Source organism: Lissotriton helveticus, chromosome 3_1, assembly GCF_964261635.1.
Source record: "Lissotriton helveticus chromosome 3_1, aLisHel1.1, whole genome shotgun sequence".
Classification (NCBI taxonomy): domain Eukaryota; kingdom Metazoa; phylum Chordata; class Amphibia; order Caudata; family Salamandridae; genus Lissotriton; species Lissotriton helveticus.
The window spans coordinates 1,959,668,638-1,959,694,058 of record NC_136061.1 but is presented as its reverse complement, the minus strand read 5'-3'; the positions used below and the strand labels follow the sequence as shown (position 1 = coordinate 1,959,694,058).

General features: G+C 50.3%; 1 protein-coding gene across 3 annotated transcripts in view; it reads right to left on the bottom strand.

Moving 5' to 3' along the window:
• The window catches only part of PIAS1 (protein inhibitor of activated STAT 1), a 906,486-nt gene that overhangs the window by 156,490 nt on the left and 724,575 nt on the right, over positions 1–25,421 (bottom strand). For all 3 annotated transcript variants that reach the window (XM_078683057.1, XM_078683058.1, XM_078683060.1), the window contains exon 12: positions 19,079–19,221. In XM_078683057.1, the coding sequence (XP_078539183.1) occupies positions 19,079–19,221 (143 nt within the window). The remainder of the gene's footprint in view (positions 1–19,078; positions 19,222–25,421) is intronic.

Below are 25,421 nucleotides of genomic sequence, written 5' to 3'. Positions count from 1 at the left end.
GTCACGGGTCGGTGGTGAGAGGTGAGCGGCCTTGAGCAGCGAGGGCACGCAGAGGAGATGGGGAGGTGCCGAGACTGTCAGCGGCGAGAGCCGGCCCCCGGACCAGAGGCGACGAACTGTTGGGTGCTCACACGCCAGGGGTCGACCTAGGCCTCGCACCTGGAGGTGCAGGACAAGTAAGCCTGCAACGTCCCGGAGAGGGAGGCACTCGCCCCGCGTCTGGAGGGGGGACCCCCCCTGACCCGCCGAAGCGGAGACCTGCGTCCTGGGGTCGCGGATGAGCTGGTGCGCTGCCAAGTAAGAAGAGGGGAGGCGCGGAGGCGCTGAGTGCCTGCGACGACGCCGGAGCGGAGGTCAGAGGTGCCCTGGATCGCTGGAGGCCGCGATAGACGCATACCACTCTTGGCACTCGGCAACATGGTGCGAGGAGGCAGGAAGAAGGGCTTCGACGCACTGAAACTAGATGACCCAGGCCATCTCGTGGAGGAGGACGCGCCGGCTACTGGCTCGGGGGGCTCGGCGTGCTCACGGGATCCCTCATTGAGTGACATTATGCAGGCGATTGTAGCGTCGCGGGAAGCTATTGAAAAGCGTATGGACACCATCGGTTCGGACCTGTCCCTCCTGAAGAACGACCACAGGAAGTTTAAGGAGCGAATGGCGACTTCGGAGGTGACCCTGAAGGACTTGCCTGGGGACGTGGCTACGCTGAGAGCCTCGTTGGCGGAAGTGGCGCAGAAGGTCCGGGTGCTGGAGCTCAGAGCCGAGGACAGCGAAGGGCGCTCTAGGCGTAATAACCTCCGCCTCGTGGGAGTGCCAGAAAAAGTGGAGGGCCAGGATGCGGTCTCCTACTTGGAGGGGTGGCTGCGGTCTGAGGTGGCTCCGGAAGGACTCTCCCCGTTCTTTGCCCTAGAGCGTGCCCACAGAGTCCCAGCGCGACCGCCCAAGCCTGGCGGTCCGCCGCGCCCGATAGTGATGCGCCTCCTGCACTTCAGAGACCGGGACTATATCCTCCAGAGGGCCAGGAACCTGCCGGATCTGCGGATTGACAACAGCAAGGTCATGGTTTTCCCGGACTTCACAAGAGATGTGCAGAAGCAACGGGCCTCATTCACGGCGGTCAAGCGGAAGTTGAGGTCTTTGCAGCTGTCATATGCTATGTTGTTCCTGGCCCGGCTGAGGGTCATTGCTGTGGGTCACACGCACTTTTTTCTCACGCCGCAGGAGGCCTGGAGCTGGCTGGACGCTAGAGGGGAGTCAAGCACGGACGCCCCCCCGACGACCTCGCCTAGGAGGCGCTCTGCAGAAACGACGTCGACGAGATCTGGATCCCCGTCGGGATGGCAGCAGGAAAGAGCTAAGGCGGTACTGGCGGTAGTGGCCATCAGCCAGGGTGACGCCAGCCCTTCCAGCAGTGCATCGGAGCTCTCGAAGAATAGTGCTCTCAGCCCTGGCTCCAGTAGTGTACAAGATCTTTCGGAGGCGGACCTACCGGTGGTGACTCCTCAAACAGCGGACGGAATCCTTAGCTGATGCGGCCTGGGCGATACTGGACACGTTTACAAGGTACTGGGTTGTGAGTTGAGGCTGCCTCCAGAGGCTGGACGCTGTGATGAACATGCCTCCTGAGACTTATCACTTTAATGCGGGGGGGGGGGGAGGGGAGGGGGGGTGGGACGAGCCGTGGGGGGGAGCCTCCAGAATGTTCCAGGGGGAGGGGGTGGGAGCGGGGGGCTTCGGGCCTATCTGGGTCGGCGTACTGGCCACCCTAGCCCTCTTCTGTTAAGATACACCCGCTTTACTACAGTTTGGATGGGGATTCCACGTTGGTTGTCTGTCCGGGGGAGTGGGAGTTGGGGGGGTTTTCTTGGTTTGGTTGGGGGGGGCGTGTCAGGGAGATCACTGCGAAGATGTCTGAAGCACGATGGGTACTGCAATGGGACCCGACCTAGGCTACAAATGTCTCACGTGGAACGTAAGAGGGATGCACACTATGCACAGACGCCACAAGATCCACTCCTATCTGGTTAGACGGGGCATTCACTTCGCCTTCCTCCAGGAAACACACCTGTTAGCTAAGGAGGGGAAAGCACTGCAAAGAAGATGGAGAGGGCAGGTATTTCATACTGGCTACTCCGCATATGCTAGGGGGGTGGTCATCTGGGTACGGGCGGGAGTTCCATTCCAATGTACACAGCAATTAATTGACCCAGATGGAAGGTATATTATGGTGCGAGGCAAGCTAGATGGGAGGGACCTGACATTGGGTTGTGTATACGCCCCAAATGTGGAACAAATGGCCTTTCTCTCTTTGCTGTCCAACAGGCTGGCCCCTTTCTTGGTAGAACCCTTGCTCCTCGGTGGAGACTTTAATAGTATCACTGACACTGCGCTGGACAGATCGCACCCCCCCTACCGAATGCACCGGCTGGCAGACTGGCGCTTGCGCGTTCCGCTTGGCAATCCCAATGGAATCTGGTTGACTCGTGGAGAGCTGGCCATCCATCGGATAGAGATTACTCGTTCTTTTCCGCTCTTCATGACCTGCATGGATGCCTTCCTGTGTTCCCAGGACGTGCATGCGGAGGTGTGCCACAGTGAGTATCTCACACGCACAATCTCCGATCATAACCCTCTCCTTTTGCAACTGCGCTGGTCGCAGTGCCGCCCCCGAGTCCCTGCCTGGAAGCTGCGCCCGGAGGCGTTGGATGATCAGTTCTTCCGCACCACGATAGCCTCGAACATCGAGGACTACTTTCGGGTCAATGCGGGCACCGCGGGCTCAGCCACGATTGAATGGGACGCCTTTAAAGCAGTAGTGCGGGGGCAATGCATCGCGACGGCGTCGGGTGTTAGAAAGACCCTGCTGGCTGACATTACACGGGAGGACGAGAAACTCCGGGTTCTGGAGAGAGCGCGGCCTGAGCGTCCAGACACCCATGAAGCCTTACTGGAGGCGCGGGAACTATTGGCGGCGACGGTGGAGCGACTAAGGTGCTTCGACTGCAAGGCCTACCTCACCCGGGCACACTCTGAGCGTGATAAGACAGGTGCTCTCTTGGCCTGGCTGGCCAATCCGGCACGCCAGAGCTCGATCATCCTCGAGCTCAGAGACCACTTGGGGGCGGCGCGGTTTGACCAGCAGGGGATTAATGAAATTTTCTATGATTACTACACGGAGCTTTACCGTAGCAGGGTCCTGCCGTCGGAGGACGCATTCCGGGGCTTCCTGGAGGGACTAGACTTGCCGGATCTAGCGGAGGAAGACGCGAAGCTGCTCGGGGGCAAAATTGAAGAGAGGGAGGTGAGAGTCGCCATCAAGAACATGGCGAGAAATAAGACGCCGGGCTCTGACGGGCTCCCTACGGAATTCTATCTCACATACACTGATCTCCTTGCGCCCCGCCTAACGTGGCTTTACAATGAGGCGAGGCGGCTGGGCAGCCTGCCAATGACCACTGGCGAGGAGCTCATCGTCCCGCTTTTGAAACCGGGCAAACAGCCGTGGGACAGGGCGGCGTATCTACCACTGTCCATGCTCAATCTGGACTACAAGATCTTGAGTAAGATCCTAGCGACACGATTACTCCCTCATATGTCCACGCTGATCCACACGGACCAATCCGGGTTTATCCCGACCCGCAACACGGCGCTCAATATACGACGGCTCCTACATGTCTTGGAAGCTGACACCTACGACGGTGAGGAAGCGGCGGTGTTCGCAGTCGACATGGAGAAGGCAATTGACAGCCTGGAGTGGCCGTACCTTTTCCAGGTCATGCGCACGCTGGGCCTGGGTGAGGGTTTCGTGGACTGGACGGCATTGCTCTACCGAAACGCCACAGCGAGGGTCAGGACTGGCAGAATAATCTCTGAGATGTGTGTGGTGGGCAGGGGCACCCGCCAGGGATGCCCTCTCTCCCCCCTATTATTTGCCATAGTGGTCGAACCCCTAGCGGCGCGAGCCAGGCAGGGCCAGGCGTATCAGGGGCTGGATGTCTACGGACAAGTGCACCACATCGCCTTGTACGCCGACGATCTGCTGATGTTCTTAGCGGACTCTGCAGCGTCCCTGCGTGGGGCTAAGTCCCTCCTGCAATCTTTGAGTAGGGTGTCGGGCCTCCGGGTGAACAGGGCGAAGTCCTACCTGTTCCCGGCCCGCCCGCGCAGACTTTGTTCCCAGTCTGCGGAAGGAGTGACGTGGGAGGAGAGGAGTCTTCGCTACCTCGGCACCTCGATCTTTCATGATCAGGCAGACATCCTGGAGGGCAATATTGGATCGGCAATACGGCTCACTAAGGTGAACTTTGACTTCTGGAGCACGCTCCCATTGTCGCTGATGGGGAGAGTGGCGCTCCTTAAAATGGTGACCCTGCCGCGGCTGCTTTATTTCTTCAGGACCCCCCCCGATCTGGATTCCGGTGAGCTACTTCCGGAAGTTGAGGTCAATGGTGATCGGCTTTCTATGGGGGGGTGGCAGACGCAGGGTGGCACACAGCACGCTTCTCCGTCCTAGAGCAGAAGGAGGGCTAGCAGTGCCGGACTATGAATTATACTACCTGGCGGCCCAGCTGCAATGGTTGACACAGTGGGTCGCGAGAGCCAGGAGGGAGGAAGACGGATCAGGAGAGCCGGCGGGACCGGTTCAGGTTTTAGCCCGGATTGTCCTGGGACTTCCGATGGGAGAGTTCCACCTCACCCAGGAATTCTCGACGGCACAGAAATGCTGGAACAGATACCGACGGAGGGGCCACATTGCGGTCCCATATGCACCTGAGATCCCGCTGAAGCTGTGCGGGGCACTCCCGCATGGGGGCTCATGGCGCCGACTTGAGAGCTGGGGGCAGCAGGGGTTGGAGTCCATGGGGGACCTGTATGAGAACGGAGTGCTGCTGCCTTTCGACCTCTTGCGAGACCGCTTTGAACTGACGGGGGGGGACTTCCTCCTCCACACGGCGCTGACGACGGCGATCCGCAAGCACTGGAGGACGGGCATGTCGGAACCGCCGCTTTCGCTGGGCTGTCAATACACAGTGATGATGGCGGGGACGGTCAAGGCTGTCACGTGCCTATATAGACGCATGGTCTCGGAGACTATCGCCTCACTCCTATCTCTGAAAGCGAAATGGGAGGCCGACCTGACGACGGAGATTCCAGAGGAGGCATGGTCTAGCATAGTGGAACGGGCCCGGAGCGGGTCGCGCAACGCTAGGTTCCAGCTGGTGCACTTCTACGTCCTGCACAGGGCCTACCTGACCCCTGACAAGTTACATACATATTTCCCGTCCCACCCGGCGACCTGCCCGCGATGTCCGGCGGACGTGGCTGACTTCCAGCACATGTTCTGGTCCTGCCCGCAGTTGTGCTCCTTTTGGCGGGAGGTAGTGGATACTCTGGGGGAGATCACGGAGAGGGACTTACAATTCAGCATGGCACACTGCATCCTACACTGGTTCCCACACACATCAAAGAACAAAATCACTAGCAAGTTTCTGGACCTAGGCCTACTCTTAGCAAAGCGGGCCATAACATCCCAATGGAAATCAAGTAGGGGTCCCACTATAGAGAGATGGAAGGCTGAGCTACACAAATGGGCCCGATTTGAGGGGGAGGTCCGCACGCAGGCCGCGCTCAGGGCGAACAATGACGCGGCTCTGGAGAGGGCCAGGGCGTGGGAGCGGTTGGTCCTCGACCTCCAACTCCTAGACCTAGATGATGAAGACACCCCCGCACATAGCCCTGCTCCGGCGGAGTAGCTGTCTGAGGTGGTGATGGCCCGACCTCCACCCCTTGTTTCCCTGATTCCTACGTGATGACTATCAGTCTTAGTTGATTACTCCTGATGATCTGCCTCGGGTCCGGGTTAGTAGAGTGGTATGTAGACTCGCATTAGTGGTACTCTGACACGTCTGGGAGGGGTGGGGGGTGGGGAGAAGGGGGAGGGGAGCTGAGGAAGGGGGGGAGAAGGTAGGGCGGAGGGGGGGTTGGGGGGAGTTGGGCAAGGGGGAGGGGTTTGCTCGGGGAGGGGGACGAAGTTTGGTGGGGACTGTTGTAACATTGCAAGCGTGGGGGGGAATGTGGGGTCCGAAAAGCGGCCTTGCCATCTTCCAGACAACAGGATGTCGCTGACCCCTGCGACATCCCCCAGGACGGACCTTTCTTCACGATTGCGCCGCTCAACCTCCGGGGTGTGAGCTAAATGGCTGTGTGAGGGAAGCATTGGAGAACTATATGCACACTGATTAATGGCTGATATGGCAAATACAATATGTCAAATACCTGTTCCTGCTGCAATAAAAATATATTTACCCAAAAAAAAATTGAGAAAATGCAAGTTATCGGTCTTTGGGTAAGTACTCAACTGGCAGAGTTAAGGTTCTGGGGTACGACTCCGGAGTCTGCCAGGGTCAGGTAGGTAGGTACAGTTGTTACAGCCTCAGTGACACAGGGGACAGCCGGGTGCAGAGAGAGTAGGCCCAATGTTAGCCTATGGCAGGCAGGGGGCCTTTGGTTGGTGGCTGCTAGCAGGCAGACCACGCAGTTGTGGGAGCTGAGCTCATGGTCACTTACATAGGGTAAGTGGGTAAGTAGACTAGAACTGATGCTGCACTTCCAGTGGCACTAGGCGGCTGGGTGCAGGGTGCTTTTTGGCCGTCGGGCGCCTAATGTATTTCAATGGAAAAGCTGCAAGACGAACAACGTCTGCAAGCTCGGGAACGGAGATTCTGCAGGTGTAACCACCACTTCGAGAGGTAAGCTGGGAAACTGTAGGTTGGGTAGACACCCATGAGTTGGGCACAGGGGGCCGTGGGGCACCGGGTGCAGGGGTGTCTTTTGGTGTCAGGAAATCTTACCCTCTGCTGGAGCGGTCCCTGGTTGTGAGGCTGCAGGCATCGTCAGGAGCGTCTAGGAGGGGCAAAGGGTGCTGGATTCTTGGTCACAGCCGCCGGGGGGACGAATTACGCGGTCTTTGTCCACTCGGCACGGGCCGGGCGGGTGTAGAGTGTGCTGGATTTGCGGTTCCTGGCTGGCACCAGGGGTTGTAGATCTTTGAGCAGAACCACTGCTCGTGGGAGTCCGAGTCTTTGGATGAGCAAGGCAGTCAGGTTCTCCGGGGTTTTCGAGGTTGCCGATGCCGGGGTTTAGCAGGAGCAGGTTCGAGGGTAGACTGGCCTGTAGGGTTGGGGCCAAGTCAGTTGGTGTCGTACTCTTGTTAGCAGCTGCACGGCAGATCTTTCTTCTTGTTCTTTGTAGTTTTGGAATCGGGATCTGAGGAAGGAAGGTTCAGGGTGCCCCTAAATAATTCATTTAGGGGCGTTACAGGTAGGGGAAGGTCAGGGACCAATGGGTCCCTTCCCTGGGGTGAGTACACCCCTATCCTGCCACTCTCCAGTGGGAGGGGGCAGGAGCCGGTCTCTGATTGGGTAGGGCTCCCCATCCTCAAGATGGCAAGAGCCTGGAGTTGTGCTTCACCTCGCCTCCCCCACCTGAGGGGTGGGGTTGGCAGAGGCTGGCACACCGCCCTTTCTTCACTTAGGTTTTCCCACCTGTCTTCCCGCCTTTCCTCACTTAGGTTTTCCCACCTGTCTTCCCGGAAGAGTGGGGATCAGAGCCGGTGGAGGCCAGTTGCTGAGTACAGAAAGTGGCCTGGAGAAGCTCACAAAGGCGGCATGCCTTTGAAGATCCCCCTGCCCATCATCTTGGTGGCGAAGGCCTAGCACCTCGCCGCAGGACATGCATTGTTGCAGGCCCACAAGAGCGGATGGCTCTCTACCCACGGGTCCAGCAACATGTCTGCTGGGTGGCAGCCTAGGCAGCCTCTCAGTCGGGACGCTGGTTGTGGGTTAGTTTCAGGGGGCAACTCTAAGTTGCCCTCTGTTGTGCATTTTACATTAAATACTATCTGGCATCAGTGTGGATTTTATGTGCTGAGAAGTTTGATACCAAACTTCTCAGTCTTCAGTGTAGCCATCAAGGTGCTGTGGAGTTTGTGATGACGACCTCCCAGGACCACATACTCTTAATGGCAGCACTGCACTTACAGTGCCCAAGAATGGACCCGGGTACTGTAGGGGTATAGGGCTCATGCGCTTGTACTCTCACCACTGGCATAGGGCACCCAGCTAGAGGGGAGACTGAAGAATTCCAGGGCAGTGTGTGGTGGGCATGGCACACAGGGATGTGTGTCATGTCGACTCTTGGTTTGGTTATGCAACCAGACACTCAGCCTGCAAAGGCAATGTGTGTAGGTCAGGGTACAGGGCCTCTAAGGGTGGCACAATAAGTGCTGCAGCCCTTAGGGGCCTTCTCTGGTCACAGGGCCCTGGGTACCTAGGGTATCTTTTACCAGGGGCTGACATGTGGCCAGAGATGGCAATTGGGTTTAGGCTTCAATACAGGTTTAGGGAATGAACACAGGCCTTGGGTACCTGATTGGCTGGAGCCAATGGCACACTCAGTCAAAGTACATTCAATTCAGCAAAAAGTGGGGGCATACCATGCAAGAAAGATGGCACTTTCTTACAACTTACAGAAGCAAGTACTGCAATTTCATAATGTACCAGATTTGAGGGAGAATGCTTCGATACCAACACGTCCTGCTCTAAATTTGCAGTGCGAGATGGAAGGGACACGTCGCATAGTCCGCAAGGGAACTATAGGAGTAGGTGAGACCAACTGAAATGTTTAAATATGTCAGAGAATTTAACACATAATAACAATGTACAAAGTTATGCTATGTAGCAGGTCTGGGGAAAGAGATTATTTTTCATAGCCAGTGGTTGGAGTGGTTCCTGTTAACTTAGTCTTGGAGTCCCCACGTATATGTATCAGACAAAACAATTGAAGGACATTCATTTCTATCGTCGATGGAGGAGAATAAGTTATATTTTTTTCCCGGCTATGATCCCTTCAATTGGTGTACCTTTAAAAGTAAAATATTTGAGAAAGCAAGCCCAGCTTATCGAGATACTGGCAAATGATACTGCTGCTGGCCTTTCTTAAATTACTGAAGAGATAATAGTGATGCATGATTTTACAAAATAGGATTGCTCTAGATCTAATCTTGGCGAAGGAGGGGTATGTAAAATAATCAAAATGCAGTGTTAAACCTTAATCTCTGGTAATACCCAGAACGTGCATGGTCAAATATTTATCAATTTCCAGGTTTCACAAAAAGAGCAGAAGATAGGCAGACAATAGGGGACCAATTAGGACGTTGGATAAAATGGATTATGGGACTTCTGGGGCAGTAAATGTGTTCTTTCTCTTATTATAATTATTACTTACACACACAGCGTCTAATTTAGATTCAAGATATTTAAATACTGGGACAAACTGGAGAAATGTCAATGGATATAAGTAGATATTAGGAGATGAAGAAATAGAAGATGATATGAATTCCAGAAACAGGCCTGGCATTTATATGACACAGAGGTAAGGTTGGAACTCAAGTGCCAAAAGGAACAAAGTGTGACCATGGAGGCCAAAGCTATGAAAGTAAATGGACTCCAATCTTGTATTAATCAACTGAGTGTACTGTTGTAGCACCAACACACCACTGCCTCAGTGGCAAACAATTAAAATGATATTTTTGCAGAGCTCAGCTACTGATGGCATGGGAAGGCAAGGGAGTGAGATACAATGTTTTTGTCAGAGGCATCGATAGAATGCCTGCCAATGATTGGAATGCGTTGTTCAGTGCACATCAAGTTCCAGGACTGGTGCCGGAACATGAGGGAATACCCACCGGAAGATCTGTGGATGCTAGGCCTATATGAGCTCTGAGTGACTGAAAGCTCACTTGATTGGTTAACAAGATTTCATATAGTCACGTGTAGCAGGAATTCTTGAGAAGTAGGGTCAAGAATAAGAACAATAATGAGTTGAATTAGAGAACATGAGTGACAACATTTATTTGATAAATATGCCATTGCCATGTATTTGATAAAGATGAAAATGCCTCCAGTTATGATTGTTGGGAAAATAGCAGGTATAGCAATTTGGGGGCCAAGTGGGAGACTGGCAGAATTTGATGGGCAGATTTTAGCAAGAAGGCCCAGGGAAAGAGGAAAACAACATGACAGATGTCAATCTATTACAGTAGACATACGGAGTTCCAGATGTATCTGCCCAAATTAGCAATGCTGTGTTGTGAAGCATTTTGGATACTAGAGGATCTCTCAGTTGGTGGAAGCAAGGAACTCTTCAAGATTAGATGTGGTGTGTCAGAGGTCGACTGCATGACTTCCCCTGAAAGAAAACTCTAGCTGACCCAAAGACGATACTCACTTCTGACCCATTTCCCTGCTACCCTACCTGGTAACAGTAACTGAGAAGATCATCGATAAACTAGCCACCCACCTCAAAGTTGACCACATCCTTGACACAAATCAATCCGGTTTCAGACCCACTACCTCATGGATTCTGCCATCATCATCGCCACTGACTGACTGAGGAGACACGGATGCCCTTATCATACTATACTAATCTGCCACCTTCAACACAGTCCCTCACCCCAACCTCATCCAACGCCTTCATGAAACCAGCATTCAAGGTCACATGCTCTGCTGGATCTGCTTCTTCCTAATAGACCGTATCCAATCAGTCAGTCTCATCTGCAGAGTTACAGAAGATCATCAGTCAGCTCAACTGTGTTTAATGCCTACATGGCCCCACTCACCAGCATCATGCATGACCAGGGAGTCAATATCATATCCTATGCAGACAACCATCTCATCCTGTCCTTTTCTGACAAAACACCAACTACCCAGACCAATCTTCTCCACCTGCATGACTGAAGTCGCAAGATGGATGAAACTCAAGTGTCTCCATCTAAATACAGAGAAAACGAAAGTAGTCATCTTTGGCAAAAACACCTAAATAATTAACTCCACCTGGTGGCTTGCTAAAATTGGACCCACAACCACCCGGCCACTCATATGAAGAAACTTGAATAAGTAGTCTATAAGGAGTAGTTTCTGTCCTGTAACTCCAGTTCTGTAGTAGGGGTATCTCTGTTATAGGCATAATCTAGTGAATAGTCCCGCCCATGTGCGTGGACCCCGGAGCAATCAAAAATAATCTCTTAAGGTGTCGAAAAATGCAGAACTGCACAGACACTTAGGAGAGAATTTAAAGACCGATAATGCAGCCTATATCCACAGGCTACACTGTCCAGTACTTCAACTAGAAATTCCACCAAAAATCCACAAACAGCGAAGCCTGTCCAGATTTCCCTTGCTTTAACAGCAAAACCCCTCTGGAATGATAGAGAGGAAGACATGGACAGACAAGCCCCATAGGCTGCCATTATGTGGCTCAAAACAGGATACTGTGCCTTTAAGAGAACTTTCCAGAACTTCACAGTATCCCAGAATGCACAGCAGGTCCCTTTTACTTTCAGTTCTTTTTGAAGGCGTAACACGCCCGACCTGTAGCATTTCTTACATGAACATCTCTCTCCACCGGGGAGGAGGGCGGGCGCTTATGACTATAACAGAGATACCCCTACTACAGAACTGGAGTTACAGGACAGAAACTACTCCTTCTGTAGTAGGGGATCTCTGTGTATAGTCATAATCTAGTGGATAGAATGGCAAGCCCATCCCCACACTAAAGCAGCGTTGGAGAAAAGAGAAATAACACCAGTATTGTGCGAACAGATTTCGCAGCGAAGCCTGCCCAACCTGAGCGTCTGCCCTGGCATCAGTGTCCAGGCTGTAATGCTTAGCAAAGGTATGGACCGACTTGCAAGTGGTCGCCTTGCAGATTTCTGCAATTGGAACATTACGAAGCAAAGCAGTCGTGGCAGCTTTGCCCCTGGTGGAATGAGCCTTAGGCTTACCCCCTAAGGTCTTATTACCTTTTTGTTAACACAATTGTATACAGGACACAATCCACCTCAAGATGGACTGTTTAGAGGTAGCCAGACCCGTCCTGACTGATCCATAATTGATAAACAATTGGTCTGACCTACGAATATCCTTGGTTTTATCCAGATAAAATTTCAACACCCTCCTGACATCCAGGGAATGCAGGGACCTTTCCGCTGGAGAGGAAGGATTCTGAAAAAACATAGGTAAAGTTATGGTCTGGTTAACATGAAAGTCAGATATAACTTTAGGAAGAAATTTAGGGGGAGTACGCATAACAACCTCAGCAGCATGAAATACAGTATAAGGTTCTTGGCAACACAACGCCTGAATTTCACTCACCCTGCGGGCCGATGTAATGGCCACGAGGAACGCCGCCTTCCAGGACAGGTGCTGCAACGAAGCCTTATGAATAGGTTCAAAAGGCTCCTTCATCAATCTGGACAGCACCACATTCAATTCCCATGAAGGCGAAGGAAGCCGGACAGGAGGGAACACTTTCTTCAAGCCTTCCAAAAAATCTTTGATCACAGGGATCTGAAAGAAGGAAGTCTGTGAAGGACATTTCCTGTAGGCAGTCAATGCAGCCAGATGAACCTTAACGGAATGGACATTAAGGCCAGACTGCGCCAGATGTAGCAGATATGGAAGGATGACATCTTCCTTACTTGTCGTCGGGTCATAGTTCTTGGACTTGCACCAGATGCAAAACCTCTCCAACTTGTAAGCATAAGAAGTCCTAGTGGAAGGTCGCCTAGCCTCCTTCAGTATGTCCATGCAATCTTCAGGTATATTCAGATGGCCATATTGCACTATCTCAGGAGCCATGCCGCCAAACTCAAAGACGAGAGGTTGGGGTGCAAAATATGCCCCCCGAACTTCGTGAGAAGGTCCGGCCTGCACGGCAGCCGTATGTGAGGAAGGAGAGACCGGTGAAGCAGGTCAGTGAACCACCACTGTCGGGGCCATTCCGGGGCAATCAGGATCATCCGCGCCCTGGACTGGGACAGTTTGATGAGCACCGCAGGAATCAGGGGAATGGGTGGAAAAGCGTACAGAAAGCTGTTAGACCAGTTGATCCATTTTTCAGCGGTGGCGAACAGATCTACGTCTGGAGTCCCCCACCTTGCGAAGACTTCTCCTAGTACTTCGTCGTTTATGACCCATTCGTGGTTTTCCTGAATCAGTCTGCTCAGTACGTCTGCCTGAACATTCTGCACACCTGGTAGATGGGTGGCCGTTATCGTCAGTCCTCTGGCCAGAAGCCAGTGCCAGATCGTCTGCGCCTCCTGCAACAGAGTGCGCGATCTCGACCGCCCCTGCTTGTTGAGGTAATACATCGTGGTCGTATTGTCCGTCTGAACAAGCAAAGAGTTGGTCCGGAAGGACGGATGAAAGGCCTTCAGTGCCAAGTGAACAGCTCTGAGTTCCAGGAAATTGATGTGGTACGTGGACTCAGTCGGCGACCACGTCCCTTGAATTTGTAAGTCTCTGGAGTGCGCCCCCCAGCCGTGGAACGACGCATCCGTCACAATAGTCTGCGTGGGAATGTCCTTGTGGAAGGGAACCCCTTTGAGGAGATTCTCCGCTGAACACCACCACTTCAGAGACTGAAGAGCATGCAGAGACAGTCGTATCTTGTTGTCCCAAGATCCTGTCCTCTGATCCCACTGATCCTCCAAGCACTCCTGCAATGGTCTCATGTGCAGCCGTGCGTGTGGCGTGAGGAAGATACAAGAGGTCATCGACCCCAGTAGAGAAGACACCGTCCTCACTGTTGTAGATGGAGCGGTCATAAGAGCCTGAGCCTTCCGAAGGAGTGATAATCGTCTCTCCTCCGAAGGAGACACGCTTGCTGACAGCGTATTGATGGAGGCTCCCAAGTACTGTATGCACTGGACCGGAGGCGGGACAGACTTGGACATGTTGATGTGCAACCCCAGCTTGTTCTAGAGAACGCATGTCTTCCGGAAGTGCGCTTGAGCTTCCGAGAAGGAGGAAGCCTTGATCAACCAATCGTCCAGGTACGGGTAGACAAACACCTTGTTCTTCCTTAGGTGTGCAGCTGCCATGCACTTCGAGAATGTTCTGGGCGCTGACTTCAGCCCGAACGGCAGTACTGTGTACTGATAATGGTTGGCGCCGACTTGGAATCGCAGGAACTTCCTGTGTTTGTGTGCAATGGGCACATGGAAGTACGCATCCTGTAGGTCTATAGCACACAGCCAGTCTCCCTGTTGCAGCCGAGGATAAATCTGATGCAAAGACAGCATGCGAAACTTCTCTCTGCGAATCCACTTGTTTGCTTGCCGCAAATCCAGAATGGGCCTGAACTCGTTCTTGTCCTTCTTGCGAACCAGGAAGAACCGGGAGTACAGACCTCTTCCTCTTTGAGACAAAGGTACATCTTCTATCGCCATTTTCCTTAACAGGATATCGGCCTCCGCCTGGAGCTCGCGCAGTTGAAACCGCGAGCTGACCGGGGGAATCAATGGAGGCGGGCTGGTGAATCGAAGACTGTATCCATTGCAACCAATATTAAGCACCCACTTGTCCTGAGTAATTTTTCTCCACTCTGATAGAAAAAATTGAACGCTTCCCCCCCATCGGAGCGGGTAACGGATGTAGGGGAAGTAATAGCTCAGGGTCGAGACCCGGCCGCGCCCTTGTTCGCTGTAGAGGACTGCTGACCTCCTCTACCCTTCTGGCGCTTCTGGAAGGGCCTCCGGAACTGCTGCTGTTGTTGCTGCTGCTGTCCCGAGGCCTGTCCTCGCCCTCTGCCCTGCACCTCAAACCGTCTCTGGAATGGGCAGTAGGCTTTCTTTTCTTTGGGCTTCTCCAAGCCCACAGCCGTCAGTCTCGGCCTCCGCCTTCATGCGGGCCATCTCATCATCTGCATGTTTTCCGAACAGGGTCTCCCCCGAGAAGGGCAGATTAGCCACTCCGGCTTGAGTGATGTGAGCCTGAGCCAAGCATGGCGTCGCTGGTTGATCCCATGACAGGCCGCCAAAAGAGAACTATCAGCAGCCGCGCTGGTGACCTGGTTCGAAACCAGCATCCCTTCCTTCTGGATTTTGAGGAAATCCTCCGTGAACTGCTGGAGGGATTCCCACAGGGCACGATCATACCGCCCCAGCAAAGCCGTATCGCTAGCGGTCTTCATGGCCGTAGCTGCCGTCCCACAGGCCTTCCTGCCATTGGAGTCGATCCATCGGCTCTCCTTATCCGGAGGCACGGTAGAAGACAGCGAGGTAGAATGTTGTTTTCTGGCTGCTGTCACTATAACGGAGTCCGGAACAGGGTCAATCCTCAGAAAAGCCGGGTCGGAATCCGGAGCCCTGTACTTCTTAAGAAGACGTGATGGAGCGGCTCTCGTCACTGCAGGTGTGAGAAACAGCTCCTCCGCTGGCTCTACCAAGCCTGGCACGAGCGGTAGCAGAGGGCGAGACAAATGCTTCTTGTGAAGTGTCTCAAAAATCACGGACGTCGTAGGTGTTGGAGCCGTCACCGTGATTTCCAACTTTGCTGCACCCCTCAGGAGAACATCCTGGAACGTGCTGATGTCATCCACGGGAGACACCCTCGTCCCCGGGGAGTCTGACAAGGTCAGGGAGTAGGACCTGGTTCTGGAAGAGGCCGTGCGGGACCGTGATCCGCGCCTCCTGTGGCGCCGTTTTGACCTCGTAGAGGATCTGTGACGACTACGCGACCTCCCTCTCCGTCCGGAGCGGGATCGCGACTTCCTTGGCTTCGGTCACCCTGCCGGTTCCACCGGGACAGGAGACTTTGGCTTGGATGGGGCCCTCGGCCGAGGGGTCCCCTTCGGAGGAGTCGGATACCTGGGCAGGGACACTGACCTCGGAGGACGCGGAGGAGGTTTGTCAACCGGTAGCTGAGGTTGAGGCTGAGGCTGAGGCTGAGGTGGTAAAGGTGGAAGAGGCGGCGGGGTAGGGACCCGCAGAGGAAGTCCTCTCGGTAAAGGAGGAGGAGGGGGAGGCGTTACTGTCCTCGGCCTCGGAGGGGTATACACAACGGAGTATACCGAGCCCGGTGACCCGCCCTCCTTATCAGGCTGGGATGTGGGAGAGTCTCACGCCTGTCAGACTGACTCCTGGCGCCCAAACTCCTTCTGCGCCGTTCCTGCGTCGACGGCGAGCGTCGGCCCCTCGACGTCGAGCTGCGCTTCCTCAACGGGGAACATTTGTCCCTCGACGGCGAACGCTTTCGCCTCGACGTTGATCTCAGTCGCCTCGACGGCCTCCTGTGCCTCGACGGCGATCTCCTGTGTCTCGACGCCGATCTCCTGTGCCTCGACGGCAATCGCCTCCTCGACGCCAAGGACCCCCTCGACGACGACCTTCTCCTCTTCGCCGACGGCGAACGACAGTATAGCCTCGACGGCGAGCGCCAACGCCGGGCCACCACTCGACGTCGAGTCCTCGACGCCGACGACGAAATCGCCACCGGTGATCTCGACGGCGGTCTGTTCAGTTCCCTCGACGTCGAACGTCAACGCCGCTTCGACCCAGACCCCTGGGGAGACGGAGAACAGACAGTAGTCATCCCTCTCGACGCAGTCGTCGGTGCAATCGACGCCGACGGAGAATGGGGACGCTTGCTGGACTTCCTGCCTCTGGGGAGCCCCCCAGAGGCCTCAGCACTGGCAGATGGAGCCTGCCCAGACCCACCTCGTGCTTGCAGTCTTCTCTCCTCCATGACTTGGAGCCTGATCTTCTTTCTGTCTCTCAGGGTCCTGGTGGTAAACCCCTGGCAAATCTCACACTCCTCTGGGGTATGAGAGGAGGGAAGGCAGAGGATACACACTTCGTGTGGGTCAGTCTTGGCCATCTTCCTGGAACACTCCGGGCATTTGTCAAATAAGGCTGGCATATTCGACAAAAAGACTGCCCCAAAAGCACACCAAAGAAGAAATAACCAAAGTACTTTGAAAAAAGCACCAAAAAACACTTGAAAAAGTGAGAAAATCACAAAACAAATCCCAAAAGGGAGAGCTCAATGCTCCAGGGTCCTGCTAGCAGGAGCCGGAAAAAAGAACTGAAAGTATAAGGGACCTGCAGTGAATTCTGGGATACTGTGAAGTTCTGGAAAGTTCTCTTAAAGGCACAGTATCCTGTTTTGAGCCACATAATGGTAGCCTATGGGGCGTCTGTCCATGTCTTCCTCTCTATCATTCCAGAGGGGTTTTGCTGTTAAAGCAAAGGAAATCTTGACAGGCTTTGCTGTTTGTGGATTTTTGGTGGAATTGCTAGTTGAAGTACTGGACGGTGTAGCCTGTGGATATAGGCTGCATTATCGGTCTTTAAATTCACTCTTAAGTGTCTGTGCAGTTCTGCATTTTTCGACACCGTAAGAGATTATTTTTGATTGCTCCGGGGTCCACGCACATGGGCGGGACTATTCACTAGATTATGACTATACACAGAGATCCCCTACTACAGAACCAGCTCGCCATACCGGCCGAATGAAGAGAGTCTCCATCTCCTCTTTTTACACACTTAATGATGCACAAGATCATCTTCAAATGGCTTCCTATCAACACGTGCAGAAGAGTTGCCCAGGCCCTCATCAGTGGCAAGCTGGACTACAGCAACACGCTCTATGTCAGAATCAACGAACAGCTGATTGGAAGACTCCGAACTACACAAAATTCAGCAGCCAGACTTGTACTCGAACCCACCCTGCATGCACATTACCCCACATTTCAAAGACCTCCACTGTCTCCCAGTCCACAAATGAGCTCTCTTCAAACTCTTCACCCAGTCAGACACACCACTGCCCCACTTATTACAACAATCGCGTTAACTCCCACAACCCTACTGGACACTGTTGCTGAGCTGGACACTTACTAGCATACATTCCTCACATACACAGAACCACAGCCAGAGGGTTGTGCATTCTCCTACCTCACCCCCCAAGCATGGAACATGCCTCTGCAGATCAGAGCAGCCTACTCCGCTCTTGAATTTCGCAAGCAACTGAAGACTTGGCTCTCCGCCTAGACACAGTCCATTCTTGGCCACCGCAGTTCTTGATATCAGCACCAGGATGCCCTACTGGGATAACACCCAACACAACATATAACACCACATCACAATAACATAGCATAACACAACAAAAAACATTACATAAACCTAACTTAACCTAGCCTCGAAGGGCAGATAGGTGGTGTGCAAAGCTAAGGAGGTACTTTGTCGACAAGCTGGGTGCATGGCATTACTGGAGGAAATAATTTTGGATTTGCAGGCACGAGATAGCCAGGTGGGCTGGGGACCATGCAGGGATACAATGCTAAGGACAACAACTAGGTTTCAATAATAAGGAGGTTGTTGGTACGTCCAAAAGGGAATACATTGGGGACAAGTTCTATATACACTGTGGGAATTGCAGGATACATGGCTGAGGCCTGCGGCTCTCCTAATGGATGTGGGAGAGAATGATCTGGTGCATCTGCCGGCCAAGGCCCATGGAGAGTAGGCAATGCTATTTTTGGCACAACTGTTACAGTTTGCCCAGGGGAGTAAGAAAGCCAGTAGCTACCAACACGGCAAGAAATGGGGTAAACAGAGAGCTGCAGGAGTTTTGCAAGGCTAGGAATATTGAGACGGTCAATCATGTAGACATTGCCTACAAATTTCCATTTTTGTTTCTCCATGATGGAGTGCACTTTTCTTAGCTGGAGAACAGAATGCACTGAATTACCATAATGGGGATACCACAGGACTGGTGGAAAAACAGAGTAAGGTTTGGTGGGAGAGAAAATATACCCCAGAAGAGGGTTTTTCTGATGGCAAAGACAGAGAGCGCACTTGGACTAAGCCAGTGCGATACCAGAGTAGGTTGAGAGTGTCCAACAGAGACTGAAACATGATGGTATTAATGAAGAGTGAAGCAGAAAGAAAGAACCAAGAACCCCAGACGTTAAATGTATACTTATGGTGAAGTCGGACTTAAAGGCAGGTGGGTGACGTTTAAGGGAGTGGGAATGGATAGTTGTTTAGAACAATTTATGTGTGGCTACGCAGAAAGTTTTGTTGATATGAGCTCATCTTGAGACCAACAGAAGTGGCCTTTCTGACAAAAATAAAGCATATGTGATTTGCTGTCCTCCAACTACTTTACTGTCTAGAGCTGCATCAGTGAAAATTAAAATAACAGCTCCTGTAGTCTTCCCCATAGAAACTTACCTTGTAAGTCGTAAGGCATGGGTGTCATGTGAAATGGGTGTCGATAGTCCTGGATAAGGGAAGAGTTCATATAACTTGTATCCACTGCAGGGAGACTTGGCGTTCTGGAGATTGGAGAAGTTTGCTGTGGCAAGCTTAAGATACTGGTGGTACGGGGAGAAAAAGAAAGTTAGAAAACTGAACCTTTGTAAGTAAAAATAAAAGCTAGTCACAGAGATAAAGGCATGCAAATATTTTTGGTGGATACTGGACTGGGAAGAGACATACGACTTTCATTTTAAGTACACCAAGTATGACACAATAGCGATGCAAAAATAATGTTCATGAAAATCCACCTAGGAACTGACACACCACTACAGTCAATCAAGAAATTACAAAATATTACTCAACCCTTTACCTATCAATACAAATTGAAGTTCATGCTCAGACCGCAGTAAATCTGCTTTCAGCTGTTCCTCATCACCCTCAAAGCACTCACAAGAAAGCTACATTTCCATCATCTGAAACATTGCAGGTATTATACCAGTAGGATAAATTACTTGCCTGTAATCCTAGTTCTCTTCCAGAGGTATCCTCATCATCAAAGTCATAAGCTCTGAATATTCCCGCTCCTGTGCGGGGACCCCGGAAATTATATACAAATTATATATGGAAATAATATATATACAGCTCTACACACAGATATATATATATATATATATTCACTGAAAAAACCATAGGTTTCAGGAGTTATATAGTTAGGAATTAGCTTTTAAAAAACCTTTGAAATTCACTCAAAAAACTATAAGTTTTAGTGGTGTTATAGTTAGCTGGACATTTTACTCATACAAAACCATTGAAATTGCTCCTATATAGTTTGTTGTACTAACTATATTTCGCGCACCCGCAATCCACTGCTGATGATGTCACATATTACATCATTCATGACATGGTCAGTGACATCACTGATGACATCACTGATGTCGCTATCGCCAGTAGGTAATATATATATATATATATATATATACACACACACACATCTATATATATATATATTCACTGAAAAAACCATAGGTTATAGACCATATATAGTTAGGAATTTGCATTTACAAAACCTTGAAAATTCACTGAAAAAACCATAGGTTAGAGACCATATATAGTTAGCTGGACATTTTATTGACATAAAACCAATGAAATTCCATATATAGTTAGTTGCACTAACTATATATCGCGCACCCGCAATCCACTGCTGATGATGTCACATATTACATCATTCATGACATGGTCAGTGACATCACTGATGACATCTCAAATGACATCACTGATGACATCTCAAATGACATCACTGATGACATCATCTAGTGTCTGTGTGTTTTTGTAAAGTTTAAATATGTTTTACATATTGAAGAATGAGTGGATGTATGGAAGACTGAGTGTGTGTGTGGCTGGCTGGGAGGTGTGTGACTCTGTGCATATTAATGTGTACTTGTATCAGTGATTGTATAAGAGAGTAAGTATGTGTTAGTATATGTGTGAAAAGTATGGTGTTCTGTGTTTAACTGTATAGATGAGGAAATCGAAGTGTGATTGATTCTTCACAGGACTGACTAGGTGTATGAGTGCATATGATAGTGTTGTAATAATGAGTAACTGTATGTATGAGTGATTGTATGGGTGAATGAGTGAATGTGTGTGTAGATGTAGGAATCAGTGAGTGCGTATGTAGTAACTGGTATTGGTGTGTCATGATGTCATCAGTGATGTCATTTGAGATGTCATCAGTGATGTCATTTGAGATGTCATCAGTGATGTCACTGAAGTATGGTGTTCTGTGTTTAACTGTATAGATGAGGAAATGGAAGTGTGATTGATTCTTTACAGGACTGACTAGGTGTGTGAGTAACTCCATGGATGAGTGGCAGTGTGTGAGTGTCTGCATAGGTGTATGAGTGCATATGATAGTGTTGTAATAATGAGTGACTGTATGTATGAGTGATTGTATGGGTGAATGAGTGAATGTGTGTGTAGACGTAGGAATCAGTGAGTGCGTATGTAGTAACTGGTATTGGTGTGTCATGATGTCATCAGTGATGTCATTTGAGATGTCATCAGTGATGTCATCAGTGATGTCATTTGAGATGTCATCAGTGATGTCACTGACCATGTCATGAATGATGTAATATGTGACATCATCAGCAGTGGATTGCGGGTGCGCGATATATAGTTAGTGCAACTAACTATATATGGAATTTCATTGGTTTTATGTCAATAAAATGTCCAGCTAACTATATATGGTCTCTAACCTATGGTTTTTTCAGTGAATTTTCAAGGTTTTGTAAATGCAAATTCCTAACTATATATGGTCTATAACCTATGGTTTTTTCAGTGAATTTCATTGGTTTTTTAAAAGCTAATATCTATAGCTGTAAAATATATTCTTTATTACGTGACGTATCACGTAGCCACGTGAGACGCCTCATGACGCGTCGCATAACCGTGACGTATCGGCTCTGCAGCGCAAACAAAACCCGTAACGTAAGCGTGCCGGAGCACGCTTACAGATATATATATTTTTTTTAACCTTAATTAGACAAAATCCACACGTGCACATATCTTGAGGCCTTGCAAAGGCACATCAAATAAACAGTCCCTACAATTTTGCCAAGTTTGCTGGAAATCTATTCCCTTAATTTTTTTTTACTGTTTCTCTTGGTTTTCCCCTTGTTACGCTTACCGGGACGCTACCCGGTACGCGAACCGGACGCTCCAAAAACACAAGATGGCGGACTCCCGTTACGCTGCCGGTTAGCTGCCCGGTTCGCGTACCGGGAAGCGCCTCTACCGCGAAAAATCGCGGGGGACTTTAATATCCCCCTCATCAATCCTAGGGGGTCAGGAGGGGTTTACCTTGCCCCCTTTCCTTCATTTCCCCCTTCTTTTTTCACCACATCTTGTCTCTCGAACCTACAGAGAGACAAGATGGCGGCCGCTCCGGACTGTTTACAATGTTGACAGCTACGCTGCCGGTTAGCTGCCCGGTGAGCTGCCCGGTGAGCTGCCCGGTTCGCGTACCGGGTCGCGCCTCTACGGCGTAAAATCGCGAAAGAATGTGTTTTTATTTTTTGCCCCGCGGGGCACTTTAATATCCCCCTCATCAATCCTAGGGGGTCAGGAGTGGTCTACCTTGACCCTTTCCTTCATTTCCCCCTTCGTTTTTCACCACATCTTGTCTCTCGATCGTACCGAGAGACAGGATGGCGGCCGCTCCGGACTGTTTAGAATGTTGACAGACACCGGAGAGCCAATCAGCTTCGCTTCGCGAAGTTCCGTTACGCGTCAGGTACGCGAACCGGGGCGCTAACCGGAGCGCTGTCACAGATATATATATTTTTTTAAACGTTAATTTCTCAAAATCCACTGGAGCACATATATTGAGACATAGCAAAGGCACGTCGGGCAAACCATATCTACAATTTTGCCAAGTTTCATGTAAATCTATTCAGCCGTTCGAGCTAAAAGTGAGTCCAACCGCCCTATAGAAAAATGAATGGGAAAAACGCGTTTTGGGACCCCCCTTTTTTCTCGGCCCCCCCTTGACGAAACCCCCCCAAATTTTCAGGGGCTGCTCAGAACCAAACTGTGCCATTTTCCTGAAAATTTCAGCCAATTCCGTCCTCAAACGCCAAAGTTATTTGACATAGAATTTTCAGAAATCCCATAGAGAAAAAATCCTAACTATATATACCCACTGGCTATCGCCAGTAGGTAATATACATATATAAACATATATAATCTGCATATCTATATAAATATAAATGCATGCATACATATACATATATGCATACATATGCATGTTATTTACATGAAAGTTTTAAAAACACTAATAAAAGCAAAGCTAAAAAGCCACCTCATTACAAACAGAATGGCTTTAACTTAAACGAGGGCGAGATCTATTGCATTTTCAATGCTTGTTTACTTTGGTTCTATCAAGAAGGCATTCAGATGTGTCACACATTTGCCATAAATTCTGAATGTTAGCACTCTAGTTGCTCATTAGATCACTGTAGTAAAGCTAGTGCTCACCAGGGAAGTCTGCTGCTAATCATGGTTTGCAGCCATTTTCCCGCATTTTTTATCCCGCAGACTTTCAGTCCGCATACCATTATCCCGCAAGGTCATTGACCTCGCATACCATTATCCCGCATTTTTTCAAAACGCATGTGCATTTATCGCGCATGCCTTTACAAAGAATTACGTTTTAAAGGCATGTATGGTAAATGCCTTTGCGTTGTGAAAACCACGATGACGAGTGAGGTAAGTGGGTTTATGTTAATTTTTTCGTGGGTTAGTGACTGTGTAGTGTAGTGTAGTGTTGTGTAGTGTAGTGTTGTGTTAGTGTAGTGTAGAGTTGTGGTGGTTGTTTAGTGTAGGGTCATGCTGGGGGTAGTGTTTTAGGGTTTAGGGTTGTGTTGTAGTGTTTGCGTAGTGTAGGGTCATGCTGGGGGTAGTGTTTTAGGGTTTAGGGTAGTGTTGTAGTGTTTGCGTAGTGTAGGGTCATGCTGGGGGTAGTGTTTTAGGGTTTAGGGTTGTGTTGTAGTGTTTGCGTAGTGTAGGGTGATGCTGGGGCTAGTGTTTTAGGGTTTAGGGTAGTGTTGTAGTGTTTGCGTAGTGTAGGGTCATGCTGGGCGTAGTGTTTTAGGGTTTAGGATAGTGTTGTAGTGTTTGCGTAGTGTAGGGTCATGCTGGGGGTAGTGTTTTAGGGTTTTGGGTAGTGTTGTAGTGTTTGCGTAGTGTAGGGTCATGCTGGGGTGTAGTAGTTTAGGGTTTAGGGTAGTGTTGTAGTGTTTGCGTAGTGTAGGGTCATGCTGGGGGTAGTGTTTTAGGGTTTTGGGTAGTGTTGTAGTGTTTGCGTAGTGTAGGGTCATGCTGGGGGTAGTGTTTTAGGGTTTTGGGTAGTGTTGTAGTGTTTGCGTAGTGTAGGGTCATGCTGGGGTGTAGTGTTTTAGGGTTTTGGGTAGTGTTGTAGTGTTTGCGTAGTGTAGGGTCATGCTGGGGGTAGTGTTTTAGGGTTTTGGGTAGTGTTGTAGTGTTTGCGTAGTGTAGGGTCATGCTGGGGGTAGTGTTTTAGGGTTTAGGGTAGTGTTGTAGTGTTTGCGTAGTGTAGGGTCATGCTGGGGGTAGTGTTTTAGGGTTTAGGGTAGTGTTGTAGTGTTTGCGTAGTGTAGGGTCATGCTGGGGGTAGTGTTTTAGGGTTTAGGGTAGTGTTGTAGTGTTTGCGTAGTGTAGGGTCATGCTGGGGGTAGTGTTTTAGGGTTTAGGGTAGTGTTGTAGTGTTTGCGTAGTGTAGGGTCATGCTGGGGTGTAGTGTTTTAGGGTTTTGGGTAGTGTTGGAGTGTTTGCGTAGTGTAGGGTCATGCTGGGGGTAGTGTTTTAGGGTTTAGGGTAGTGTTGTAGTGTTTGCGTAGTGTAGGGTCATGCTGGGGTGTAGTGTTTTAGGGTTTTGGGTAGTGTTGTAGTGTTTGCGTAGTGTAGGGTCATGCTGGGGGTAGTGTTTTAGGGTTTAGGGTAGTGTTGTAGTGTTTGCGTAGTGTAGGGTCATGCTGGGGGTAGTGTTTTAGGGTTTAGGGTTGTGTTGTAGTGTTTGCGTAGTGTAGGGTCATGCTGGGGGTAGTGTTTTAGGGTTTAGGGTTGTGTTGTAGTGTTTGTGTAGTGTAGGGTCATGCTGGGGGTAGTGTTTTAGGGTTTAGGGTAGTGTTGTAGTGTTTGCGTAGTGTAGGGTCATGCTGGGGTGTAGTGTTTTAGGGTTTTGGGTAGTGTTGTAGTGTTTGCGTAGTGTAGGGTCATGCTGGGGGTAGTGTTTTAGGGTTGTGTTGTAGTGTTTGCGTAGTGTAGGGTCATGCTGGGGGTAGTGTTTTAGGGTTTAGGGTTGTGTTGTAGTGTTTGTGTAGTGTAGGGTCATGCTGGGGGTAGTGTTTTAGGGTTTAGGGTAGTGTTGTACTGTTTGTGTAGTGTAGGGTCATGCTGGGGGTAGTGTTTTAGGGTTTAGGGTAGTTTAGTTGTTTAGTGTATGCTAAAGGCATATTCGTTCTAAAAGTTTTCGTTATTTTAATTTGCGGCCTAATAGTACATGCGGGATTTTTTTTGCGGACTGATGGTATGCGGGATTTCGTCATATATTCGCTAATCATAATTTCTATGGCAAAATGAACCCCCTCATTTTGTTCCTTTTTAAATTAAATGTTTTAAGAGTTACCACTTTATTCCAATCTAGATGGCTTCAGGTATGCCATACCTTTGTAATAAGTAGGACTGTTAGCACTCTAGTTGTTCTTTAGAACACTCTGGGACATTCTGTCATTGGGCT